Consider the following 27,875-nt stretch of genomic DNA (forward strand, 5'->3'; position numbering starts at 1 on the left):
TGTGTACATGTATATAAATATATATATATACACCATATCGTCCACACTAGCCTGACATCCAGCATAGACAGCCCAGTGAGATGGCTTTTTAAAAGGACCATTTCCATGCTCTTAAGGGCATAAATTGTCCTGCATTATCCAGTGCTTGCCGAATTATCTTAAAGACTGCTCAGTCTTCTTTGTGTAAATCCTGTCTTCCTCCTCCTCCTCTCTCTCCCTTCTCCAATCCATCCATTTATGCCTCTACCTCCCTTCTCCTGTCTAATACGTGTCCTGTGTCTCTGCGCGCCAATGACATGAAATGACAATAACATACACGCTGATCGATATAGTGTTTTTGGGCCGTGCCGTGCCGCCCATCAAGGACAGAGGCCAATGTTGATAGCTGGGTGACAGGGACACTACTGGGGGGGTGTCCTGGGACATGGTGGGTGGAGGAGGAGGGGGGGGTTGGATGCAATTTCTCTGATGAATCCATATTCTTCACCCACTGACTGGACATACTTGGCGGATGACAGCACTATTGACCACGGTTTATGTTGATTCACACAGCATGTGACGTGTGTTTTATTAATGCTAAAGTGCTTGATGGCCCCATCGATCAAAGCGTATACACCGAGCAACAGCCCAGAGGAACAAGAAAGGTATTATCGAGCAAACATGATATTGAGCTTACACCTTTATCCACTGAACTGTCCGCATCGGCAACGCTACAGTCATTGGGATTAAGACGCTGGAGCCTCGAGGATTGTCGGAGTTAACAACCTTTCCTGATTGTATTTGTTGTTTGAAAATGAAGCGAATGTGGTTGGATTGCACAAATAACACGGCGCCATGTCACCAATCTCAAACTATACTTTACTAAGCACCGTGTGTAGTGAAGAACAATGCAAGCATGAGGTGCAATCGTAAAAAAACCAAAAGCTAAATATGGCTGCTCTCACAGTGCGGTACGCAAAGCAAATGAAGCAGCTGCTCAAGGCTGGAAGGGATTAAATACAATTTTGTGTTCCGTTATTCCGGGTTAATTTGCGGTGACACCTGATGTTGCTGCACGCAGTCATTTCCTGTGCAGAATACGTTTGTAATATTGATTTGGGACACGGTCAGTCGTCACCTCACAAACACACTGAGTAAGGTTCAATGTGACGTGTCATGAAAAAAGAGAAGAAATAAAACCAATTCATTATACATTTAGACACTACAATTGGTTTTATTTTATTTTTTGATAATTGCACAGACCAACTGTTTTGTTTTTTTGTTTGGTTTGTTTCTTGGCAGAAAACAAGCCCAGTGCCTTTGTTAAATTCATCAAAAAGAATGACTGAACAGACTTTTTGTCATATTGTTTAAATGAGCTACAGGTGCTCTCACATGCAGTACTCAAGAAATAAGACAACAATGGCATAAATTGCAAAATTGATTTAAAATGAAAATTTCTTGTGACAAGATTGTGACACAAGTAATTGACAGCAGAGGTTTGTAATTCAGGAGTTACATGAGCTCACATTTTAGAACCACTGAGACGCAGCCAGCAAATTCTCACAACACACACAAAAATAGTAATTGACCGATAAGGAAGACAAGCGATCGCATACTTGTTTTAAAAACAAACAAGGGGATCGTAGAGCTCAGGAAGTGAGGCAATAAAATAAAGATAAAATCAAATATATGCACTTGTGCAACACAATAATAATAAAAAAAAAACATAATGTCAAGTAGGGTTTTAATGATTAGCTGCTTGTTGGTTAATTGCGGTTAAAAATTCAACTGATTAAAAAAGTAAAAGGTAGCATGTATTAAAGCTCCAGAGCGGGACATTTATCGCCCCCTGTGGACTTCTGCCACTTTCAACCGTAGACCAACTGCGTGCCGCCGTCTTGCTTTAATAACACTATGTAGTTGTTGCACTTCCGCCTCAATCATGGAATGTCTCACCTTTTATATTTAAAGGTCCCATATTATACCCTATTTCTCCAAGTTAAACTAGTTCCCTGGTGTCCTAATGAACATGTCTGTGACATGCTTTGGTCAAAATACCACAAGGATGAAGCACCACAGCAGTTCAATCACCCTGCCAAAACAGCCCTGTTCAGAACGCTCTGTTTAGTAGTATCTCTTTAGGTCCACCTTAAAAAAAAGTAAAACAAAACTTAAGGGAAAGGAAATGACATCAGCCACAGAGACTACTGGGAAAAGAGATAATTTGCAGGCTCTAGCAGGCACATTGCCGTCATATATAACATGTATCCACTGGACAGATAAATCCTCTGAGGCTGGAAGTTTGTGTAGGACTCTGTGCTGCACTGTGGAGCCAAGAATAGAACTTTTTGTGGACTTCCGGGTTTTCGGATACCGCTGCCCTCGCCAGCACTCTCGCGTGTTTTACGGACAAAGCGGAGCTCCGCGAGCCAACAATTCCAGGAATTTAGCGCATTGTGACGTCCCAGTGAGCGTTGGATCCTCCAGAGTCCCAAATATAAGGATTTAAATGATTAAAAAGTTGATTTTGCATAATATGGGACCTTTTAAAGTTAACCACTACAGCTTTAAAAGACTAACTGACGTGGAAGTTAGGGATTGCACTTTTAAGAGCAGGAGTGTCAGATGACGTAGGTGAAGCATTACCTCTAAAAACTGAACTGAACTGTAGGATGGAGGGAGAGTGGTGGAGGGGGAGAGAGGGGGGCGTGCACTTTCACTCAAAGAAAAATAATTTATTTCATTGTGATATTGAAATCAATAGGCATCGATTGAAAGGTGGCTAAAGGTGAACGTGTACATGATCCCTCAGCTGTGAGAGGCAGACTGTCCGAGAGCGAGGAAGGAAGAAGGGAGGGAGCGAGCGAGGGGATGGAGGAAAAGAGGAGGAGGAAGGGAAGGGAGGGAAAAAAAGAGGGTGGCCAAAGAAACCTTGTAGTAAAAAAATAAAGAAGTATGAAAAAAATAAAGGTAAAGGACTAAGAGAATGAAAGAAAGCGACAGAGAGAAAGAGTGAAGGAGCTCCTGCCCGTTGGAATCAATACAGAGAGGTGGAGCAAAGTACAATAGCCTCAGAGGAGAGAAGATTCAGTGGTGCAAGTCTAATACCCTCTGTTTCATACACACACACGTTTGTACAGCTATTCTTCTTAGACACTGCACTGACTTGCATTCATTTGGACAGCTTTAACAAATCCCCCCAAAACCATGGCAATAACCAATTAACGTTATCTTAACTCAACCACAATTCAGATCTTACTCAGTCCTAGTTCAGTCCTAAACTTAACCAGCTCCTCAGAAATGAGGTACAGCCTCATTTTGGACCAGGTTCTGGTCTCCATGAGAACTTCGGATCCCAACAAGGTCAGTTTTTACGCCAGAAAATGTCCTCAAGACTTAACAAATACAAGAACACACACACACACACACACACACACACACACACCCCCCCACACACACACACACACACACACACACACACACACACACACACACACACACACACACACACCCCCACACACACACACCCCCACACACACACACACACACACACACACACACACACACACACACACACACACACACACACACACACACACACACACACACACACACACACACACACACCCCCACACACACACACCCCCACACACACACACACACACACACACACACACACACACACACACACACTCTCACCCCCTCTGAATCCTTTTTGCTCATGCTTTCTCTTGACATTTCCCTGTATATCCCTCCTCTATTTAATTCATCTCTCTTGCTCATTCCGTTTACAACCCCTCCACACACACACACACACACACACAAACAGAAACACACATGTTTCATGCAAAGGGCTACAGAGCCGAGTGAAGGCCTTCTCAGAAGAAGCTCAGAGTCTTTCATGAAATACAGACAGTAAAGTACAAACTGACTCACAGCAGGCAGATTGACACGCATGATACAAGAGGGAGATGCACACACACACACAAACACACACATTTCATAGAATGCTGACACCTGTAGGATGTTTTCTCTGAGTCCACTTCCACACAGCTGCAAAGTTTGAGATGTTAAAGACAAAAAAGTATCCTGTGAACACAAACACAAACACACACACACACACACATACAAACAGCACTCTCATGCTCTACTCCGGCTCTATCAGCACTTGAGACTAGTGAGGCTTCAATTAGTTCTTGATGAATGAGCCCATAAGATGCTGCTCCCTCATTTCCCTTGTTGCCAGATATCCCAGCAATCAGAGAGAAATGAATTCTCATTCCCGCATGACTGAAACAAAGATGAGGAGGGTGGTGGTGGAGGTGGTGGAGGTGGTGGAGGAGGTGGAGGTGGGGAACAAACATAAATCATTCACCCTCTCTACCGAGGGCCAGAGTTCAGCTTCATCACACCAAACCTGACAAGTCTTCTCCAATGAAACATATTTTGAATGATGTACACTGCTACCTCGTGCAAAGCACTGCAGAACAACCAGTGTTGGAGGTACTGCGTTAAAAAGTAAACAGTACACGAGTAAACCTGACGCGTTAGTAAGCGCAAGTACGTAGTTATTTCGTTTCTTTCTCAGTTTGTTATTTGTGCTCTGTTTTTTTTTTTCTTGTACTTTTTTTGCCTTCAAGAAAAGCAAATCTGATCAGAGAGTGTTCCGTTTCTCTTACACATATCTGTTTGACACATATCACAGAATATCACAGACAAATGCAAGTTGTGGCCAGGGAACAAGAGTCTGTCAGCTGCGAGGAACTCACTCACCTCCACCCACGATGGTGGAAGAAGAGGATGCCACGGACAGCAGCTTCCTTCAGCCCAGAGACAACAACCAAATTTGAATCCATCCATCCATCTATCTTCTAGGCGGGGTACAGCCTGGACAGATAAACAACTATTAACTCTCTAACCCTGGATTTCCACTCGACGCATTGCGTCGAATGAAATAGCTTCCATTCGAATCAATGAGAGCATTTCCACCAGACGCGCTGCGGAACGTCTCAGCAGCGTCCCAGAATCGCTATCGATAGGTAGCAGTTCTATTTTTGCTGTTGCCGCTGCTGAACCACGTAAATTTCAACAGAGCAGATCGCACCAGACAGGAAAAGCGACACAGACTCAAAGTAAAACATTTCCGCCCCCCTTTCAAAATAAAACACAATACGCAGGTCATATAGCCTATCACAACTTCACATCAACATTATGTTGTGACCGGTGCTGCCAGGTCAACAGTCAATTAATCAGAGCGTCTCGGAGAGTCACAATGTATGACGAGAGACTGATTGGAGAAACATAAAATCATTTATGACACCAGATTAGGGATGGAGGGCGGAGAATGAAAAGAAGCTGTGTTGTTGTTGTTTCCTTTATACACACAGTCTATCGCGGGATCTCCTGAACTCGCGTCCGTTCAAGATTATCGCGCGATCTTTCCTGAATACCGCTGGCTCCCAAGGCACTGCGCCGCTGCTGTAACGCGCCCGGTGGGGATTGACGCTGGGCAGAGGTCGAAGCAGAACCGCGCTGTTGACGTGCCTCGGCTGTAACGCGTCCAGTGGAAACCCGGGGTTACACCTATGGTCAATTTAGAGTGTCTAATTTACTTAATCCCCATATCGCATGTTTTTTGGACTGTGGGAAGAAGCCGGAGAACCTGGAGAAAACCCATGCACGCACGGGGAGAACATGCAAACTTCATGCAGAAAGGCCCTTGTTCCAACCGGGTCCTGAACCCAGGTCCCACATTTCAATATGATAAGATCTTTATTATCAGAATATGCCTGTAATTTGCATCAACAGCTTGTTCGCTAAAACATACCGGACAGAAACAAAAAATACCGACATTCAAAGTTCCATATTTGGTTCAGGACATGGTTAGATTCAGTCAGAGGCAATGTTTTTAGCCAGTCTCAACATGTTACAGTGATATGATGATTCATAAAGTTTTTCAATTGGTTGACTTACAAAGGGGAGTTTCCTACTTTCCTTATAATTATAAATACAAGTCTTATAACAGGGACGGTGTCTGACAGAAAGCTGCTGCCTCAACACAGTTTACCCGAAGACAAACTCGAATCCGTGCTTCTACGCCACGCAGGTACGTGAATGACACAGTTGGCAGTGAGATGGAGCAGGATGTTAATATGTACCCATGTGCACATGGTAAAAGTGTATGTGCGTGTGTGTGTGTGTGTTGCAGTGAAGGTAAAACTCACCATCATCAATGATGCTGACCACCACCCCATTCCCCGTGATGTTTTTGCTCCATACTGGCATCACATTCAGGTCAACCCCACTGGATTTGTATTCACCCTGTGAAAACTACAAAAAAAAAAAAACCACACACACAGAGATGATGACAGTGAATGCTTGATTTACTTTTGGACATAAAAACTGCCCCCAAAACCCAGTGCCCACTTCCCCACCCTCCACACACACACACACACACACACACACACACACACACACACACACACACACACACACACACACACACACACACACACACACACACACACACATGCACACCATAACCAATTTCATATTCAAAATGAGTCTTTCAAGAGACTTTCACTCTGTTGTTGTTGTTATCATGATGGAGAGAGAGAAAGAGAGAACACAATGGGCAGAAAATGCCTCAGTAGGGAGATACTGTGTCTGTGTGTGGTGTGTGTGCTTGTTGTGTGTCTGGGAGGATAGCATCTGGGGAGCAGTGCTGCTTTGTAGTGTGTGAGAATAAAGCAGATGAATGGAGGCTGCTAGCAAGCTAACGTCCACCAGAGCATGAGGGCAGGCCCTGGGGAGGGCCCCCTCCTCCCCCCTTCTCTGCCCCTCTCAAACACACACTATTTCAGGGTGCACAGACACACACACTCGGACAGTGAGGCATCTGACTCACTCCACACACACACACACACACGGTTGAGAAGTGTAAGCCAAAAGAACAAGCGAGAGGGAGAAAATCATGCACTGAATTATTATCATTCTCTGCAGCACTGGAACACAACAACTCCTTTTGAACACACACAAACACATGTACATGTGTGTACAAACACACACACTCACACTCTATTTGTGCAAAAGAGCAACAACACAACAATCTGCCTTTATCTCAGCTGGCGTTCAGCCACACAGCAACACATTCTCAGACAGAGGGATGTCCTCCTCAGCTTTAAACGCTTTACTTCTTACTGATAATTATATTTATTCACCTGATCTGATCATGAAAAACATTAAAACAATAACACTAATAATAATAATAACCACATCTTAAAGAGATTTTATACGACATCTACCCGTCTCAGTCTCCACCGCCCTCCATCCCTAATCCTAACTCTCCATCTCGCTCCATCTTGCCCCGAGAGCTGAGGTGTCAGTCAGTCTGCTGCCAGTTGCCGTGGTGAATCCCTGATCCCGCCTCCCTCCTCCTGGCTCTGTCAGATTACACCCGCGCGCGTCAGTCAAAAACATCTGCAGCACTGACTGGCTGAGCCCTGCCCTCCTGCCAAGAACGTATTATTGTGTGTGTGTGTGTGTGTGTGTTCCAGGTATAACTCGTGTTGTGGGGACCTACATCTGTTTACACAGTCACATTCTGACACTTTAAGACGAAGACATGTTGTATGTGTAGGACGAGGTTAAGGTTAGGCCAGCAGAAGTTATGATTCTGAGTCTCCAAGAAATGAATGTATGACAACGTGATTTCCTATGACGTCATGGAAACCAGACTGTGTGTGTGCGTGAGATCGTTTTAATATAAGTCTGAGAAGTTAGAGTCAAACCAATGCCAGATTTAAGTACAGTATATCACAGTTTTTCTCCAGGAATGCTAAATTAAATGTTTTCATTAAGAACTCATTTTCACTAAGGGCCACATCAGCATAATGGTTACCCTCAAAGGGCCAGATGTAACTGTCATACAGAATAAATGTAACTAAATTTAACCAAATATAATGTAAAATAAAGCTAACTACTCCATAACATATTGCTAAATAACTTTCTGTATTTATTACTTATTCAATTGCACTCGTTGCATGATGCATATACAATGATAGGCTGCGATCTAGTGGCGGCGCCGTCACTTTGCGGGTAACGCAATCGATATGCATTGTGGGTCAACACACCAAGGTTTTAGGTTTTGTTTTCTGACGTAACCGGCAACCCGTGGTTGCTCGGCAGCTGAGACTCTACTGAACGCAATGATTGGTAGACGGCGGTAGGTGGCGCCACATGCCAAAACATGATTTCAAAACATAAACATGATTTGCAGTCTGCAAATTTTTTATGAAAATAAAATATTCTTCAGTTCAGTATGTTATATGAACATTATTCCTGAGTCTCTTTGAGGCTTTAGATTTATTACATAATGCACCTTTAATTGACCTCCGTCGGAGTTTGTTAGTCTGTCTTTTCTGTTTGAAACATAACTCGAAGATTCGCAAGAGGATTTAGATGAAATATCCGCAATGGGACCAGGAACAAGTGATTAAATTTTGGGCGTGATCCGTAGACGCTGTGCGCTGGCAGGGTGTATTTTGTAGGCACTGAGCTGCCTTGGCGAAAGTCTGTGCTCTCCAAGTGCTTTTCTAGTTTTGAATGGAATCAAATTTCTTTGTAAGGGAGCTGGAAAAGCATTTTGTATGACAAGGATGAGATGTTATTTTCATACCCAAACATAAAAAAAGTCTTTCCTTCTGTCGATTACGAGCACATATTGGTCAGATTTAGCTCATCTTGTTACTACAGTAATGTGTCACCAGTCCTCATCAATCCCTTACATCTGTCTCACTTCAAACATGTCCATCCCCTTTCACTTTCTCTCTCACCCCTCTCCCTTTCTCCACGATCCCCCTTCCTCTCTCTATCCTCTGTGTGTGTCTCTCTCTCCAGTCACACATGAAAGCCTGCCTGACTTATGCCTGTCAGAGAAACATCCTTCACCATGAGAACGGGAGCTGAGATGACACAGAGAGTAAGAGAGAGATGAGGCTCCCAGATAAGCCCAGTGATCACACACACACACACACAAAACACAAACACACACTTTCACCCACCAGCTCCCACTGCATAGGCCAGAGTGGGTCATTGAAGGTGACGGACTGGTCCTTAGAGTACCTGTCAGGTGCGTACTTCCTCCTCTGGGCACCTGCAAAGATACACATCCATCATACGTACGTGTGAGTGTGTTTTCTCGTCTTGAACTATGACTTCAGGAAGTCCCTGGTCTCCACCCAATGGTGAGAGTCCTCCCAGTTTGTCTATTCCTCCAGTCATATTGAATGCTGCTGGGAGATTACCATGCCATTAGCATATCATTAGCATATCATTGCCGTGCCACAGCTTGGCAAGCTTTCTGGGAATATGCTATCGGCTCATCAGGGTCGGCTCATCAGGCTCTTTCTCGCTCAAGATGAATATTAATCAGTTTGTTTCATAATATAGTGTGCGGTATGTATCAAAAACATTTCACACACCGGTTGTTGATGGGGATCGCCTTTCTTTTACAGCAATAAAATGTTGCACGAACACACACACAAGTGTGGAAATATTATAAGCTTTGGTATTAATTAGGTGCGTAATGATACATGAATTGGTCCTGAACCCCTTTATTCAATATATGCAACATTCTTTGGTTCAGCACTCTCTGTGCATCAAGTAATTACAGATACATCAGCCCTCTGCACTTTAATTAGGTCCAGGTCTTAGCATGTGTTGAACATTTATTCCATAATTAGCCCATGGATGTCTCATTCAAATACTTTTTTCCTTTGCAGCTAAAAGACCCAGGTTAGCATCCTGGTCGGACCAAGGGCCTTTCTGCATGGAGTTTACATGTTCTCTCCGTGTGTGCATTGTTTGTGGCCCACCAATTAATATCAACTTATAATGAGTTTAGAGCTGAAACGATTAATCGATTAATTAATTATTAATCATTTTGGTTTGTGGACAAAACAAAACATTCAAGAACATTGTCATGTCCAGGTTTGACGAACACAGATCAACGTTTTTTAAAATTTTCTGAAATTTTCTGATTAATCGATTATGAAAATAATCATTAGCTGCAGCTCTAAAGGAGTTATTTCTGTATATTTTTTATTACTATGTTATGTTACTATGTCATAAATACGTTTATATTGTCAACTTTTTTTCGTTCCATATCAATACAATCACTTTTAATGTGAAATTGTGTGAACTATCATCATAAATATTATTATTTCCATGTCTTTTTCTCAAAAAGTTGGCTTTTTTTTTTTACTTCACCGGCCCCTTACTGATCAAACTAAACACTCAGTGGCCCCCAGGTCATTTGAGTTTGAGACCCCTGCTCTAAATTGAGCATCCATGTGAGTGTCAAAGTGAATTTGTCTTTATGTGGCCCTGTGATAGACTGTCCAGTGTGTACCCCACCTTTTGCCCTATGTCAGCTGGGATTGGCACCAGTGTTCCTCATGTGGAGGATAAAGTGATAGAAGATGGATGGATGGTGAGGCCAGTATGGCTCAAACAAGAGCAATACATTCGTAAGAGTTTCCCATTAAATTATAGTGACTACAGGACAAAGTTGGAATATCGCATTGTGGGAAATTGTCTGTAATGAGCAATCCAACCAAGGAAACCTAACATGACATCACCAACTGTTTTTGTGAAATGGCCAATGCCAACTTGTTTTTTTTTTGTTTTTTTAACTAGACATAAAGTTTGTAGAACCAGGCACATATTGGCCAACCCATGCTGTCAATCACAGTGTGTCCACACCCCAATACACACCATGACACGTCATCTTTTTGACTCTAAATGGGACCGTGAATTCGAAAAAAAAAAATTGAGTTGCTGAGGTCATAAACTTCACAGAAAAAATATTTTCAGACTTTCTTATATGCAGTTTCAACTTTAAAACAGTAGCCCAATCTGAATTACGCCACAACGGCAGCATCACGAAAAAGCGCTTAACAATTAGCTGTGGCGGCAGAAAAGCAGTGAGAAAAGGTTACTCTTACTTTTCTGTATTCTATATAATATATATAAATAATAGAAAGAGGGAATATATATACTATATTTCTAAAAGAATAAAAATGAAAGCAGATGTCTGATGTTTCATAGATGTTGTCTCCTGTATCCATTTGGATTCACTGGGGTATCGGATACATTGACACAGGTATGTCAAAGGCGCTCCAATTAGCCACTAATTAAAACAAATAATCTGACATTTGGGTTAATTTAAGATGAGAGAGAGGATCAATACAGAAGTGCTGTGTCTATTGAGTCAACATGAAGCTACAGACAAGAGACTGGTTTGGTTTGCTTAGCTTAGCATAAAGAAGACTGGAAATCGGGGAAAGGGGAACAGCCAATACTTCGGTCTCTAAAGCCTATTAGTCACCCAATTAACACCTTGTTTACAAAAAAATTTAAGTGTTAATGCATATGATGGAGCATTGGTCATATTCTAGTGTTTTCAGTGTTTGAATTTTCACGTAAGAAAAAAAGAATCTATTAATGAGTAAACTATAAAAGATGTTACCAAACTGTGTGAAATGCTGTGTTCCATTTCAACCCCACAGTAGCACCAGCACTGCGTATGTTATGTTACTAATCATACCCTGAGCTTAAATAGAGTTTTCACTGTGCTATAATGAGGCTTTCGCACACTGCCAAAAAAACAGTGTTTGGCATGAATTTAGAGATATTTAAAACTGGCACGCAACGTTCAACATTGGCAAGCGTCGGTTCAGAAACACTGAGAAGGAAACATTAGACTTCATAAGTTCATGTGGGTCAAGAAGTGCAAAGTAATTCTCTCTCTCTCTCTCTTCATATGAATAAACTGCATATCCACCACCTCCATGCTTTTCAATCTTTACTTTTTCCTCACTTCTCCATCAGATTTGCAGATTTCTTACCATCAGAAAAGAGAATGATTAAGAAAAATAGATGACAAAAAGTGAGGCTTCCAGCAAGTATAAGCAACTGTAGTATAGGAATAACTAAAACATTACAAACTCAACCTTGTCTGTCCAAACTCATCTTACATGTGTAGCATGTGTTTTTTTGGTTTCTCCTTAAGGTGTTTCTGCTGTATCTCACAACAACATTGACCTTGAGTCTGAACACAAGTGAACATTTAGAAGAAATTTGAAGACATTTCCTCAAGGTATTTCTGAGATATCTTGCCCACAAGTGTTTCATCAGCATGTATTGTGAGAGGAGGGAAAAAGAAGCATTTAAGTCAGAACTTACTGTGAATGCTGCCGTGGTTCAGTCCCGCCACACGACTCCGCTTGTCTCTGTAACGACTGTGCTGCCTCTGCACCCAGTGAACCTGGAAACACAACACATGACTTTGAGGACATGATGAAAAAACTACAATTCAAATCTGTATTCCCTTCACTTCTGTAAGTTATGTGGTTTACAGAACACGTCTCATGTTGCACAGCACCAATAATCTTTTGCCTTTTTCTTAAGATCTTTCTTTTTTTTACTTACAGGGGAATTGTGAAGATATACAGCAAAACAATGAGAAACACAGAGCTACTTTTGGTTTTGAAACAGAGGGAAATCCATTACACGGCGGGGAAGAGTTGGGCATCTTTATTGAGGAGAGTAAAAGGTTTCCTCTTCATTAGTTCAAAGAGCTCTCGCTTGCTCTGTCATCGGCAGTCCCATTGTCCCGGGTTAAAAGGAAGAAAAACACCCGCGCCTCACCTACACCTCTGTCCTTCACTACACACACACGCTCATGTGCGCGGACCGGTTCTTTCATAGGCTTCTGCCTGCAGCTTTGATCTGATAAGAGGCTGGTCCTTGTGAAGGTGGGTGCAGTAAATCAAACAGCAGATCACAGACACACACACACATATCAGTGTCACTATTGTCCTCTTACACTTAAATCTGAGTGGACAAGGTTGAAAATAAATACTATTGAGGGGCAGCTGCAGTCTTTTATGTCCTAAAAGGCTGCTAGCTTTATTCCCCCTTCATGTTCTTCAATTAGACTCAATTAACAAGAGCTATAGGAGCAGGTCTCCACTTCTGAGGGTGTGGATGTGATGTGCATGCAGCTCCGTAAAGGAAATCACACTGATCTTTACAGTATATGAGACCGATTGTATTGATTTGCTTTGAATTGGGATGAAATGAGATAAAAATATAACAGCGTCGGTGTAACACACACTGGAGAAGATTTATTAAGCCTGCTGTTTGTCGCCGACAGGATTTGGTATGCGTACTTCTCATTACCGTAACTTCTAGACCGTTTGTGCCATTTAGAAAATCCAGCACCCCTGCGACCCTCCGGAGGAAGATTACGCGGTAGATAATGAATGGATGGATGGATGAATGGATACCGAAAAGCACATAAATAGAGCTTTGCGCCCATATACTCGTAATTACAGTAACCCTCAAGATTTCCACGGAACAACGGTCCAATCACAGGCAAGATTCACCAGCAAAATCACACGTTTGTGACGTCAGCTTATTCTTAAACGATTGAATGACTGCCAGATATCCAAAGTGAACGTTATCTTGGAGAACAGAGCAGAAAGGGGCAAAAGCACTCACTCATTGAACATTATTTGACAACAGCCATATAAATCCAGGCAGAGGGTTAAAAAGGTCATCATATTCATTTTTATTTTAAACACACAAGAAATATTTGCTATAATACAAGTGTACAATTTGGACAGACACATGACAAATGACCCAAGGCAATCTTCTCTCCATCTCTCAAAAGCTCTACTGATTTAGATTTTTTTATTTTCCGAGTTATCTTTCCTGACTTTTTTTAAGGTTACTTTACAGTTTAGGCAAAGTATGTGCTGCACATAAAAAACAACATGTTGCTTAGTAGAACATCCAATAGCAATAGCAAAAATAGCAATCTCGCTCTCTCTGTGATCCCACCGTGTGTCCAAGACTTCCTTCAGTTTACTCTAAAAACACCCAGACGAGGTGTCGACGTCTCATTCTCTCTCAGATCACTTGATTTATATCATGCTGGAAGGTTGCTATTGAACTATTGATCAATAATGCCAAAATGTGTTGCATACCCCAGTTTTAATTGGTAGCATATTTACATATAAAGTGTGTACAGCACCACAGTAAAGAAACACTAAAGCTGCAGATGCAAAAATGTAAGTATAATGTTATGTCTACATAGACAGTATGTCTTTCAATCCCCGCATTTGCATAATAGTAAACGTGCCAAAATGAAAACACAAAACAAAAATGTATAGCTCAGCGAGACGCTGCCATTTGCAGCGACTAAGGACATGAAGTCTCAGCGATGGAAATTGTGAAACATTTTACCCTTTGTCTTACATCACTTTCAGTAAACTGTAAGATATGGATATTTTCCTGGTGCTGTTAATCATCACATCAGATTTAATGGAATCTGGAGATGCAGCCACGGTATAAGCACACAAAGTCTAGATCTGTTTATTACAGTATGGGTGAGCTCAAATCTCATTTGTCTTTTGGGTAAGTTAGTTTATTGTGCCGCTGCTGCCAATTGAAAAAAAAAAAAAAAAAAAGATTTTCACTGTACCTGCATAATAGGCCTGGATCACAGTGGCGTTCTATGCAGACTTCCCAAATGTGCAGTCATTTATCATTTGAGCAAAGTAAACACATTTTACTGTGCCAACCTTGCAGTTAAAAAAAACAACAACAAAAAAACACTCCTCACACGAGGCATTGTGGGTTTTCCAGGCACACGTCCAAACTGAGCAGCATTTCAGCATACGCAGAGAGAGCAACTTCTGAAAATATTTAATTGTGTAATTATTGTCACCCGAACACAGGTGTTTCCCAAACTCTCACACTGTCAACAGGCGTTTGGATTTTTCCCCGTTTACACTGTCACTTTGTATGTCACCCTTTCCAAATTGACGATGTCGCAAAATCAGCCTTTGTATGTTGTTAATTTATAAATAAGAAAAGTCGCACATGGTAAGTCATGTATGGAGGAATAACAATGTCACTCAGTGCGTGTGTGTGTGTGTGTACACCCTTGTAAAAACCCCTCGAGCCCCTCCTCTCGAGGAGCAGTCAGGACACAGTGATCAATACACATGATAGGGAGCTAATCGCTCTCTGTCAAACCAGGCCCTGCCAGCTACTAACTCACCAGGGAATGTCTGCACGTGTGTGTGCGTGTGTGTGTGTGTGTGTGTGTGTGTGTGTAGGCGTGGGTCTTAATGGCAGATTGAGACTCTTTAGGGAGTGTTGCTCAAGGTTAGACTCAAGGGACGAGGGGCAATTGACCACACTGTCTGTGACACTGACCCCTCCACTGTCAGAGCATTCATCATCCAGCTGTGACATACAGGCAGCACACACAGACAACACACACACACATACACACAGTACAATTACAAAAGGCACACTGTAAAAAAAAAAACAGAAAAAGCAGAATAAAAGCTTATTTGGTAATAATAATCCTGCAGGGCGCATAATTGAACAGCTGAAGTAGAACACAAGTGAACGTGTGAAGGAGACACAGACAGTAAAGATGGAGGGAGGAAAAGAGTGTGCGTGTGGACATCCCATGATGAATGTGTGTGCACAGATATGGCTCCATAGAATAGCAGTGAATATTGAAAGAAAAGAGTGAGCGTCAAGGTGTGTGTGTGTGTGTGTGCACATAATACCCCCATGTCTCTACATGAATGAGTGGATGTGGTGGATGGCAGGCAGCTGCAGCAGTGTGATACGCGCCGAGCTGCACAGATATCAGCGCTGACATTTTGGGCTTCGCTACCCACCCACGGCCCCTTGGGAAAGTGATGGCGGACGGCAGCGGCAGTGGCCGCATGCCCTATACCCCCCCCAGGCTTAACCCACCCCCCCTCCATCCCTCCCTCCCTCCGCTTGTCAATCACAGCACTGTGCTTCCTGACACTTTGGTCAGCCCTCGCCCTGGCCCGAGCCGTTACGCCACACGGCAAGTGAACACGCCACATGACTCACTGCCATGAAGAAAGAAAAAAAAAAGACCAGGCCTTGACGCACCGCTGATCCCAATCTGCTCCGACCACACCCACCAACTCTCTGTGTCTTCATTCAACCTCCCATCGGACGGAAAGCCCAGACCAGACAGAAAAGAGAGAGAGAGAGACGACAAATATCGTGTGTGTTACTGCCAACCAGAGGGTTAACACAGTGAAACCAAAACACAGGAACACTGAAAAACAAGTGTGAGCTCTACAGTGGCAAGCAGTAATCGGAGAGTGGGGGATACAGCATACACTGAAAGAAAAGAGAGCGATAATAGGCAGATACACTCCAGCCCCTCCTCTAGACGTCTTCTCGGGCATCTCTTGGCCTCCTTCACCTCACCCTCCCTACACCAGCCTCTCCTCTCCTCTCCTCTCCTCACCCACCCACCCCTGTCCCCTCTGGTGTGCTGCTCACTCCATTGTGTCAGCCTTCAGAAGTGCTCAGTTTGAGTGGCAGGCCGTCACAGATCAGTTCCCTGCTAAAGCGGCCCGGCAGGCCGGGGTGACGGGCCAGGAAGGGATCTAAGTGGGGTTTATCAGCGCTTCTTAACGCCTCTCCGGCTCCCTGACACAAAAGAGAGTGGGTATTAAACATCTAAAGCAAACCAAAAAGCGTGAAAGCTCCTTATAGGGCCACGGCATTGCGGATGTGACTGGAGTCTTTAAAAAAAAAATATATAGCTAAGGAAGAAAAATAAGGGGTGGGGTAGCACAAAAACACTTCAGCAGAGGGCAAACAATGAAGGAAAAGTCAAATGTTTTCTCGGCCCTGTGTGGATAGAGGTGTGGGTGAGATAGAAAGACACAATCTGTAGCATCAAAATGGAACTAATGTGTTAAACTGAAACTGTAGAGGACTTAAATGAGTTTACCTATGCCTCTACATCATCACTTTATTAGACCTTTTATTTACGCCAACTGCATGAGAATGACCTTTTTAAGAAAGGTTGAAAAGAAAACCAAATCAATACACTCGCAGTGAGCAGATAACACAGAGAACAGTTAAGATTTAGCAAAGCAGGGCTGTAATGTCTCTGCAATTAAGCTGAGTGTTCCATGTTCAATGTCCTCCATGGAGCATCATTTTTCACAGTACCATGTGAAGCCGGTGTGATGGCTGCGACTGAACACTGTCCAAGTGCTTTGTCTGAGGCAGTTTCACGCAATTTGTGAGGTGTACGTCAGTAAGTATTTGTGTCCTTAGACTTGGTTATCGGGCCAATTTGTGGGGGGGGGGGGGGGGGCTTTTCAAAAACATTGTCTAAAAATACACACTCTTACCAACGAGAGCATCAGAAAACAAAGATACAGTATGCAATGGTGTCTCTCACCTCGCGAAACCAATACGTCATATCAAGATACAACGATTCTGTGACGATCAATATATTACAAGACAATCATATAGCGATACATCAAAATATCTGTACAACTAAAGAACAAATATTTAATGTGAAAAGTTATAAGTGCAGGATTTCTATAGAGAACAAAGTGCATAAAGTCTATGTATTGAACGTGGCTGAAGCACCTCTTAACGTAGCTTTCTCCACCATCATCCTACCGTAAATTCCCTCTTCTTCATTGCTCATTCATTTGAGCAGCGCCACCACGAGGTGACTTCAAGTAGTGATGCTTGGCAACTAAAACTGGCAGGGACTGTTTACTTTAGAGTGCCTTAATTTGTTCATTATTATACCGATATTTGCCCTTGCGTATCGATTCTCGTATTGCACGAGGAAGGACGACGACATATAATCAAATCAATATTTTGACCCCCCCCCAAAAAAAAATCAGTGTTGTAAAATCCAATAACACATGAATGAATATAGCTATAGTACATTTTGCTGCACTGTATGTTTTTGTTTATGCCAGTTACAAGCTGATACTGCATTACCTGGGTAAGACTCACTCATATGGAGGAGAGGGGTAGTTTTTTTTCTACTACTGTGAGTAAACTGGTCACGGCTTTGCTCAGTTATTCAGTTTACATCAAGAAAGCCCATCACCACTTTAGCACCATCCGCAAGTTAAAGTGGCTGCCATCATTATTATAATTATACATAGCCTTAAAACAACTACACTGGATGTTAAGTGTCCAAACATGCACCTCAGAAGACCAGGACAAACTGTGTGAGGTGTAGCTTTCACTAGGTGTGCAAAGTAATATATGTAAGTGTGTAGTACAGCAGCAGGGACGAGGGTGTTTCAGTCAGGAGCTGGCAGGGGTTTAGTATGTGAGACATTTTTGCAAAAGGTCACCGAGAGTCATAACTGTAGGTTTGAGAACGAAACAGCATGACGTACGGTAGTTTGGAGAGTTGGGAGGAGGGGTCACTGGGGGGCAGGAGGGGTCTGAAGTAAACAAGGTAGAGAGAAAAAACTGGGATTATACCGCTGCGCTGTCACACAGTCATACACAGAGCTTCGGTGCTTTTATTCCTAGGCACATATAGAATGTTTATGTGCAGATGTATGTTACATGTGTGAATGCATGTGTGTGTGCGTGTGTCTATTATCTCTTAGCTTGTTTATGTTGAACCGTTTTTTCCCCCCACTGTCTTGCTAATTATGTCATTAGCAGTGCCATTAATACAACAGCTGATTGTTGCTTTGCTGACAGAGGGCAGCGTCGGTCAGGATTACATGGTGGCAAAAAACACCTCCCCCTCCTCTGAAAAACAACCATGGACCTCCATTCTGTGTGTGTGTGCGTGTGGGAAACAATGAGCTGTTATCACACAGCTCTCCACATGTGAGCCCCATTCCTATGGACGACGATAACTCGGCCAATATTTGATGTGAGCATCAGTGGCTGCTACAGTTTCTTCTTCTTCTTCTTCTTATTTTTTTTGCCAGTTTACAACCAACTGTGCTGCACGGGTATTTAAACAATCATTTTACTTGGTTCCACATCATTGTGTACACACATATTTAACAAAAAGTGTGTTTTTGAAAAAAACATTAAAGGGAACATATTGTGCAAAACCAACTTTTTTAAATCCTTATCTTTGGGACTCTGGAGGCCCTACCAGAAGTGTGAAAAAAGATGACTCACTCATGTTTTTGTGGTCCTCCTCAGTCTAAGTACAGATAAAACACTGATGTTGACTTCCGTGCTCATTGGGACGTCACAATGCGCTAAATTCCTGGAATTGTTGTCTCGTGGAGATCCGCTTTGTCCATAAAACACCTGAGTGTGGTGGCGAGGGCAACAGTATCCGAAAATCGGAAGTCCATGAAAAGCTCTATTCTTGGCTCCACAGTGCAGCACAGTCCTACACAAACTTCCAGCCTCAGAGGATTTATCTGTCCAGTGGATACATGTTATATATGACGGCAATGTGCCTGCTAGAGCCTGCAAATGATCACTTTTCCAAATGCTAACTGCTGTTAGCTCCCAGTAGCCTCTGTGGGTGATGTCATTTCCTGTCCCTTAAGTTTCGCTTTACTTAAAGAGATACTACTAAACAGAGCGTTCTGAACAGGGCTGTTTTGGCAGGGTGATTGAACTGCTGTTGTGCTTCATTCTTAAGGTATTTTAAACAAAGCATGTCACAGACATGTTCATTCGGACACCAGGGAACTAGGTTAACTTGGAAAAATAGGGTATAATATGACCCCTTTAAAGGTTGCTCTTACCTCATGCAGGTATGCATCATATTCTTTTCTTTTATATTCAAGAAAAGCATAGAGTTAAAAAAAAGTTACATTTATTCGTCAAAAAATTGATTGCGCAGTATATAAGTAAAGCATGTGCTTATCAGTTGTAATGTTGGTATAATAATGCGGTGTTTAATGGCCACATTCCACTGAAGTCATACAGTATGAGACACACAGTACACACACAGAATGGCAAATCATCATATGAGTCACACTCAAGGTTCACTTATTCATTCCCTGTGGAGCTCACAGTCACTAGCAGATCATGTTCACTCAGTTGCCAAAAGAATTAAAGATGTTGAAACTCTTACGGCTTTGTAAGAGTCCCCCCCCTCCACCCCCTCCCCGAATTAAAACCTAATAAATTACAACTCGGCAAACTCCTGCAGATGATGACTGTGTGATGCAGCCAGATGCTCAGCTGCACAGTAATTATCGGTACTTAATCTATGTTGCCATAATTTAAACTGTAGTTAAGTTTCTGTGAGATATACAGTATCATTGCGGAAGTATTGGGAACCAAGTAGATTTAAGAAAAGATTGAATTTAACGTGACAAAAACAAAGTAAAAAGGTCTTAGCGGAAGGTCAGCTGATAGTCAAAGGCATAAAACTGGCATCGCTTCACAGTTTCACTCTTGTTTTCCCACACAATGACGCATCTTTTATTAAAGAACTGTCTTGAACTGCAGAGTAAGACAATAAAAAAAAAAAACTTTACGCGCAGCCCTCGGATTTGTACTTTACCGTGTTATACTGTGACTAGTCACACAGTTTTTAGCTCACATGACAGTAAATATGCATTAAATCTAACATCAACTCTGCCTCAACCTTGCATGGTGCAGCAATTAATGAGCTCTATAATGTAACCCACCTGCCACGCATACGCAAAGTACAGAGTGTAATGCAGAGTGAGAAGCGGCTCACAGGTTTGTATATAGACAGAGGTCTGGTCAGAGGTGGGCGGATGGAGGATATAGCTCAGGCTTTGGCAGCTGGCCAGCAACTGTAGCTAACACACTGTAATTATGCTTGGCAACAAACAACCCACAATAAATACTTCTTCCATAAAGCTATTACAATATTGACTGTTTCAGTCCGAAAAAAAATGCAATTAAAGTGGATCCTATTTGTCTGACTGGCTTAAGGACATGGAAGTGATCGCCCAATTAAAGACGAGTTTCTATTGGGCCCTAAGTAAATGGTGTTTTTGTCTTCTGTTTTACAAAAAAACTTCACATTAAATGGAACGACCAACAAGCAGAGCTCGATGGAGACTTATTTAAAATGCAGAAGTGTCGCGCGAAGAGACGCGACGTCCAAGTGTGCAATTGTTCATTATCCCCAAACATTATTTGTGCAATCCATTACATTTAAGACTCATTAGAAAATGTGGAGCATTTTTTTTTTTTGGGGGGAGGGGGGGCGCAAAAATCATTTTCACCTAAAGTTACCATGGTAGAAAAGTAATTAAAGTTACAGTTTAATGAAATCATGAACCATACATGGAGTCACCGGAGACTGTGCATAAATGACTTCAATTAATCACGCGCATACTGATTCAGATGAATCGAAAAGTTTGGAATCTTCCCGCTCTTTATTCTCCCTGTTTGTTACCTCTTTGTGCTCTTTTTCTGGCAGAAATACTGACCTCGTCAGGGCCAGTAGTCCTCATGGAGACCAAAACCTGGTCCTGACAAGGCAGAACCTCATTTCTGAGATCCTGGTATAATTTGGAGCGAAGATATAAATCATAGTTAGGTTGGGCATTAACTGGTTACGGTTCATGTTAGGTATAATGCTTTGTTTGGGCTGTTCAAATAAATGCGCAGACCTGTGTGTGTGTGTGTGTGAGAGAGAGAATAACCGCAGTGTTGCTTTGTGTGTCACTGAAGGGCCAGTGTTCTGGGAAAAGGCCAGAGGTCTAGTGAACCCTGGAGAGAGGACAGGGCCATCGCCGCATCTCCAAACGTCCCTCCTCCTCCGTCCTCCCTCACCCCTCTGCTGTCATGGGATGTCTCCGCGGGTGACGGTTTCCCTGGCAACACAAACCCAGTGAGGAGGCTGCATTGTGTGCAAAAAGCCTTGTCGAAGGAGGCGAGGGAGGAGGTTGGGTGGAGGGGTGGACGGGGGGCACAAAGTGATATCGGGTGGAACAGGCGCATGAGCTACTCAAGGCAAGGTAAACAACTTTTCAGCCATTACTCACCACACGGCTCTGCTCATCTTTCTTTTTGTTTTTTTTTTGTACCCCTTTTCACTAATCAACACTACACCCTGATTAAAACAGCAACGCCAGGCGAATTAACTTCCATTTGCATATACATGCTGTGTAAAATCAGAACTGATGCCAGAGTGTGAATTCACCTTGACACGGCCGTGTTAAACGTATCAAACGCTCGCGTCTAAGTAGCTGAACACTCTGATTTGCTTTAGTTACAAATCCATTTCCCGCTGTGTTACACAGACACTGAAGTTGTATGCCAAACAAAATGGGATAAAGGGGGGGGGGGGGGGGGGACATCTTGATCCACGCTCCCCAGATCCTTTTTTTTTGTTTCACTTTAGTGCTTGTTTATTGACATAGATATAGACACTCACCCCTGCTGCCTTTGCAAGTTCACTCTCAAAGGTGGCTCTGTCAGAGCGCCCCCTGCTGTCTCTCAGGTTGTACACACCCTCCAGACTGCCAACCTGTCAACATTGGGAGACAGACATTGCGGTCAGGTTTTACAACCACACACACATGCAGTGACATATTTCCTTTTAAAGGATTGAAAGCTACGAGGCAATGATAAGAATGGAAAAAAAGAAAAAAAAGAAAAGGCAAATCATGTGTTTTCATTATTACAGAGAGACAAAAACAGGTAGTGCATAATGTATTCATCCTTAATCACCCACATGACCCCTTTCCACAACATGATTTCAGCGTATCCCCTCTGGCCATCTGTCTTGTGTGGGTTTTCTGCGAGAGGTGGGCTGAAATCAAATTGCACACAGTTTATCTAACTTTATCCTGGGCTTTTCATTTCCAAGCCTTATAAACTCAATGGTATTGACCGCCTGGGAGAGTTAGAACTAACTAAGTGAAATCTACTCTGTAGCAATTGTGTGCACGGCACACATTGCGCGTGGGGTGTGCGTGCGCGCGAAAGTGTGTGTGTGGCGCTTGCTGATTCTATCTTCCTTCACTTTCATTCTCTCTATTCTCTGTCCCTGAGGTGCATCAGGGCTGAGACTGCAGAGTAAATTGTCCCAAATTGAGTTCCTTCTTGCCGGGAGATACAGGCCACATCCCGACCGTTTAGAGCAAAACAGAGAGAGAGACAGAGTGGGAGCAAGCAAGAGAAAACAATCACGGCACACATCACTCGCTAGAAAATTTTCTCTTTAATTTCTCTCTTTGCCTTTCTTTTTTTTTTACCCACGACTCCCTGTCTCTCCCTCTTTTTCTCTCTTTTGCTGATTTCCCTGCTGCTTCTCTTTCTTCTCCCTGGCACATAATTCCTCTGCTTCTCCCTCTTTATATCGTTCTCTCTGTGTCTTCCCTTGTCTTCGTCTGCTGTGATAGGTATTCATCAGGGTTTCCTTGCTCGACTTAGCTTTTCTTTCCTTTGATGATCTCAACACCCCCCCTTCCCTTTTTCGTCTCCCCTATGCCTCTGGCCCAGCCAGCCAATGCCAACAGCATTCCTCTTCCTCTTCTCCATGTGCTTTCCTCTCCCTCTGTTTCCATCCTCACTGTTCATTCCTCCTTTGCACTTTCATCTCACCATCCATGGCTGGCTGTACCCGGTGACATAGTGCCCATCAGTGTGGACCTCCTGGGTGGAGGAGTCTCGCTCTGACAATAATCACACAGTAAGTTTATAAGGCGAGCAGCCCAGCTGAGCCGAGCCGAGTCGAGCTGAGCTGCACTGAGCACACGCGACTCCTCTGACACCGGCACACTCCATTTAACTCAGCAGGGGGGCTTCAGGCTGGCTGGGGCAAGGATGAAGTATGAGACAGGGATGCCAGTGGGTTTTTGGGCATGGGGGCTGCTTGGAGGGTTGGTGATGGAGCAGTGACTGGAAATGGATATGGAAATGGGATGCGGAAGGATGGCTGGAGCTGAAACTGGTGCTGCAGGGGATGACACAGGGGTAAGGATTCGGACTTTGAGAAAGAACACATAACTCTGTTGATTGTTGTACTTCAGATATGTGGAGTTTTTGCTGTGTTTTTGTTGAATGTTGTTATTATTTTAACTGTTACTTGCCTGTCAATGATATCAGAGTGTTGGTACGGGTGAGAGCAAGATACATTATGTCATGACACTGCTGAAAGCTTTTCTTTTTTTTTGAGCAGCAGGATTTACTTGTGAAACTTCTCATGTATTTGTCTGTATTTACAGGTTACACAGAACAGTTTTAACTGCTAGTCCACATACCTCAACTTGGGTTATCTGCCATCACAGAGGCACAATTGGATACTGAGGTCCTTTATGTGTCCATGGTCAAATTTGACTTTACTCCTCTATAACTGATATGCTCAAAAAAGTACTAAAACTTAAATGGAAACTATGAAAACGTGCATGGAGATGCTTATTTAAATTGTCACCCTGCCCAGTTCTGTATATAATATATTTATTTATTATACATATATATATATAAAAAAATGCATTATTGTGGTGACCGCAACATTGAAAAACAATCAAAAAGCATCATCTTTCAAAGAAACAACCTGCTGAGGCTGTGCACCGAGGCGCTCTCCATGGTGCTGATCCTGTGACAACAACGCCTTTACCTCCTCGCCTCCTGATCCACAACAGTGAAAAAAGGTTTCTACTGGCCATTTACTTCATCTGCTGCTGCGTAACTTTGTATTTGCAGAGGTGAGTTCAGGGTCTCAGTGAGGTTTTGAGTCTGCAGGTACACAGGTCTCAGTTTTTGACAAGCATGTACAGCACAATTCTACTGGAATTGTCTCAAAGGATGTAGAGTTTTCTGCTGTTTGAGCTAATAAAGTGTTTTTTTTCCCCTCTCAATGGTTGGATTTTCATTTCATTCTCACACAAATCTCATTGTTGGTTTTCATATGGAGGAAAATGTGGGACATGTCTTTAGCAGACAACTGTTTCAACAACCAGGATATCTTTCCAGATAAAGATTTTCTTTCTCACTGGGCATTAGACACGCCACACCAGTTAAAATTGTAAAAGCAGTCAATAGTCCATAAAATCAGATAAACACTTGAAGTGTGTCACATTGACAACTTGACATTGACACTGTGGATACTAGCCTGTGTAACAGAAGACGCATGTCCACACAGTCCAACTACAGCAGCACAAAATTAGTGAGCAATTTTCAAAGCCAGCTACAACAAACACACACACCATCCCAAACATAAGCACCCATCTAATGCCCTGCCAGAGCAAGTTCACAGCAAAACAATATGAGGCCAATCAGGCGACCATTGGTATGGCTCTCCCTCTGCTAATGAAGGCACTTTGAAAAGGTAATCTAATTCACCAGCAGCAATTAAGGCTGGGAGCGCCTTGTCACTATCAATTATTCGCTCCTTCACTCATGTTCTCCAGTGCGGTCGCTGAGGCTGCCTGACACACAGCACTGTCGGACAAATCAACCCCATCAGCCAGCCAGTCACTGAGAACACTAATCATGAGAGTGTTCAAACACACACACACACACACACACACACACACACACACACATACACACACACACACACACACACATAGAGAGAGATAGAGTTTATAAGGCTCACATGCTTGAGTCATTGCACAATGACCTAAGTAAGCTAGACATAAATTAGGATGTCCTGACTGGTTGATCTCCACTTAAGAGGATCCATAAATATTATAAGCAGAAGATACCGCAACCTACAGAAAGCTATACTGCAGGTGTCATGACTAATGGTAATGCCTTCAAACATTGCTTACCTATTGAAAGGATCTTAAATAGTCTCAAGTGTTTTATTTTTCTTTGATTGAGTGCAGAAGTTCAGCTTTATAACCAAAAGGGAAAGTTTTTTTTAAAATTTATTTTAACACAAAAGTTGCAGTGATTAAACCTTAGTTCCTGTAAGTACAGAAAGTAAATCCAACCTCCGCTCCATTCTCTACATTTAAGGTTAGACTTTAAAGCTCAGAAGCAAAGTTATGCTGCTATAAGCCAACATATAAGTGTCAAATTATAAACACCACTATACTATTATTAAAATAGGTTTTGATGTTATTGATAACATTATTAAGTATATTATTGTCATTAAAACAACCAGTCAGTGCTTAAGTACTGAAGAAATGCTCTTTTTAAAATTTAAAATTTAAATTTTTAACTTGTGTGCTCTTTCTGTACTTGCCGAGTCTGATATGGAGCAACTGTAACGAAAACTATTTCCTTCGGGATAATAAAAGTATTCTGATTCTGATTCTGAATCTGTTGTGGTGTGGCACAGCACAGATAACTTTTCAGTAAACTTCAGTCATGAAAGCAGCTCTCATGTCGAGTATAAATTTGGCTACAATACTTTCATTATTTCTCCACATGTGCAATTCAGTTTAGGGTGACAAAGTTTACCTGACACAAATTATTCAGAAAATAGAGAAAGGACACCTGTTCAACACAAGGCTGCTAAATAGAGCTCGGTGTGGATCATCACCATGCTCCTTTTCGACAACTTTGAAATCAGCTTCAAAATACAATAAACCATCATTCAGATCCAAATGATGAAACATGGCTTTGATAAGTGCTTATTGATTTGAAGTATCTATTTTAAACAGTTTCAAAGGGCTCCGCTCACTGACCAAGAGTGACCTTTCTGACATAACATCAACACAGACTATTATTTCTGCTATTGGTTAAATGTTCCGGTTAACTGCAACAGCCAAAGCTGTGAGAAGCATGAACTACTTCATATTCACACTTATCATTTCTAAAGCATGATACAAAAGACTGACTCCGTGCTGCTGATAAACTACATTGTGCAGAGAGAGGCACAGCACCCTGACCTAACGGCCTCGTAGAACAACACCTTTAGACTCAGACAGCGGAAGCTGAGCCCAGAGTGCTCGTGAAGAGGAAAATGACGACGACAGCGCTGATGCAAAAGCAAACATTTCACTATATGTCACTTCAACGTAGAAAAAAAAAGGAAGAAAAAAAAACCTGGGCAATGACTGATATAAACTATTGCAATTTAAATAAATAATTTGACTCTGAATTTGATTAATACAGTTGGAAATTGGATTATTAGAGAAGCCTATTCAGTCCAGCTAATTGAAGCTGAATTGAATCTCTCCCATGAATCACTGACCACAGCTCAAAACAATGGTCCTGGTACAGGAAAAAAATATTTCCCAGAATTCTGTTAGAATTTGCACTTTTACACACTATAAAAATAAAATAAAATAAAAAATAATAAACACAGATGTGTACCTTTTACCTCCAGTGGAAAAGACCTTTATTTTCTGCATTTTGTGATTTGGGGTTAGGTTACTTGCCCATCATTTTCTGTGAATAGACGACTAATTACTTACAATCACATCATTAAGCTAAACACTTAAATTAATAATGGTGTCAATCACGAGCTGACAAACTGATTACCGTTTTGTTTTTTTTATGACCTGTAAGGTGAAATAATTTGAACGATACATGATCTGTAATTCTAACCAGCTGATACTTGTACCAAAATACTTAATACTTATTCCATCTTAAAGGCTCAATTAAAAAAAAGCACAACACAGAGGATGTAGTATTAAAAAAATGATCAAGCTGAGGGTCTCTAAGGAAACAGTGTAACAGCAAAAAGAAAAGGGCAAAAAGCTACTGTTAAATTAACTCATTTGCTTCTGCATCATCAATATTCCGAGTGTAATCAGTGGCTGACTGTGAAGACGTGAAAGAAGTTGCTAGAGGCACACAAAATTATCACCCAACTATCGTTTAAAATCTATCATACAGCTCTCTCTCATTTTCCAGCTCGTGGTTTTATAGCAGGGAAGTCTTTAACTTAGTCTCGCTGCAGATCATCACACTAGTTTCAAGCAGCAGGCGGCTAATTTCAGTGAAAAGGCTCATATACTGTACAATACACTACATATCCAGCACCTTGCTCCCTCTCAAGTGGTCAAAAAGTACACGAATAACAGCTCAACGTATAAACTGAGAGTTTGAATCTCATTCCTCAATGTATCCATCATGTTTGGACTACTTTAGTTACGTTTGGAGCA

At 42.3% G+C, this 27,875-nt stretch overlaps 1 protein-coding gene across 1 annotated transcript in view; it reads right to left on the bottom strand.

Annotated features, from left to right (window-relative positions):
- Positions 1 to 27,875, bottom strand: part of LOC310935951 (endoprotease bli-like) — a gene marked incomplete at both ends in the record, with an annotated part of 153,495 nt that overhangs the window by 118,257 nt on the left and 7,363 nt on the right. Inside the window, 4 exons of the mRNA XM_083899960.1 lie at positions 6,207 to 6,312; positions 9,045 to 9,136; positions 12,229 to 12,310; positions 22,244 to 22,336. Coding sequence (XP_083756086.1) covers positions 6,207 to 6,312; positions 9,045 to 9,136; positions 12,229 to 12,310; positions 22,244 to 22,336 — 373 coding nt within the window. The remainder of the gene's footprint in view (positions 1 to 6,206; positions 6,313 to 9,044; positions 9,137 to 12,228; positions 12,311 to 22,243; positions 22,337 to 27,875) is intronic.

Source organism: Microchirus variegatus, assembly GCF_963457635.1.
Source record: "Microchirus variegatus genome assembly, chromosome: 1".
In the NCBI taxonomy this organism is placed as follows: domain Eukaryota; kingdom Metazoa; phylum Chordata; class Actinopteri; order Pleuronectiformes; family Soleidae; genus Microchirus; species Microchirus variegatus.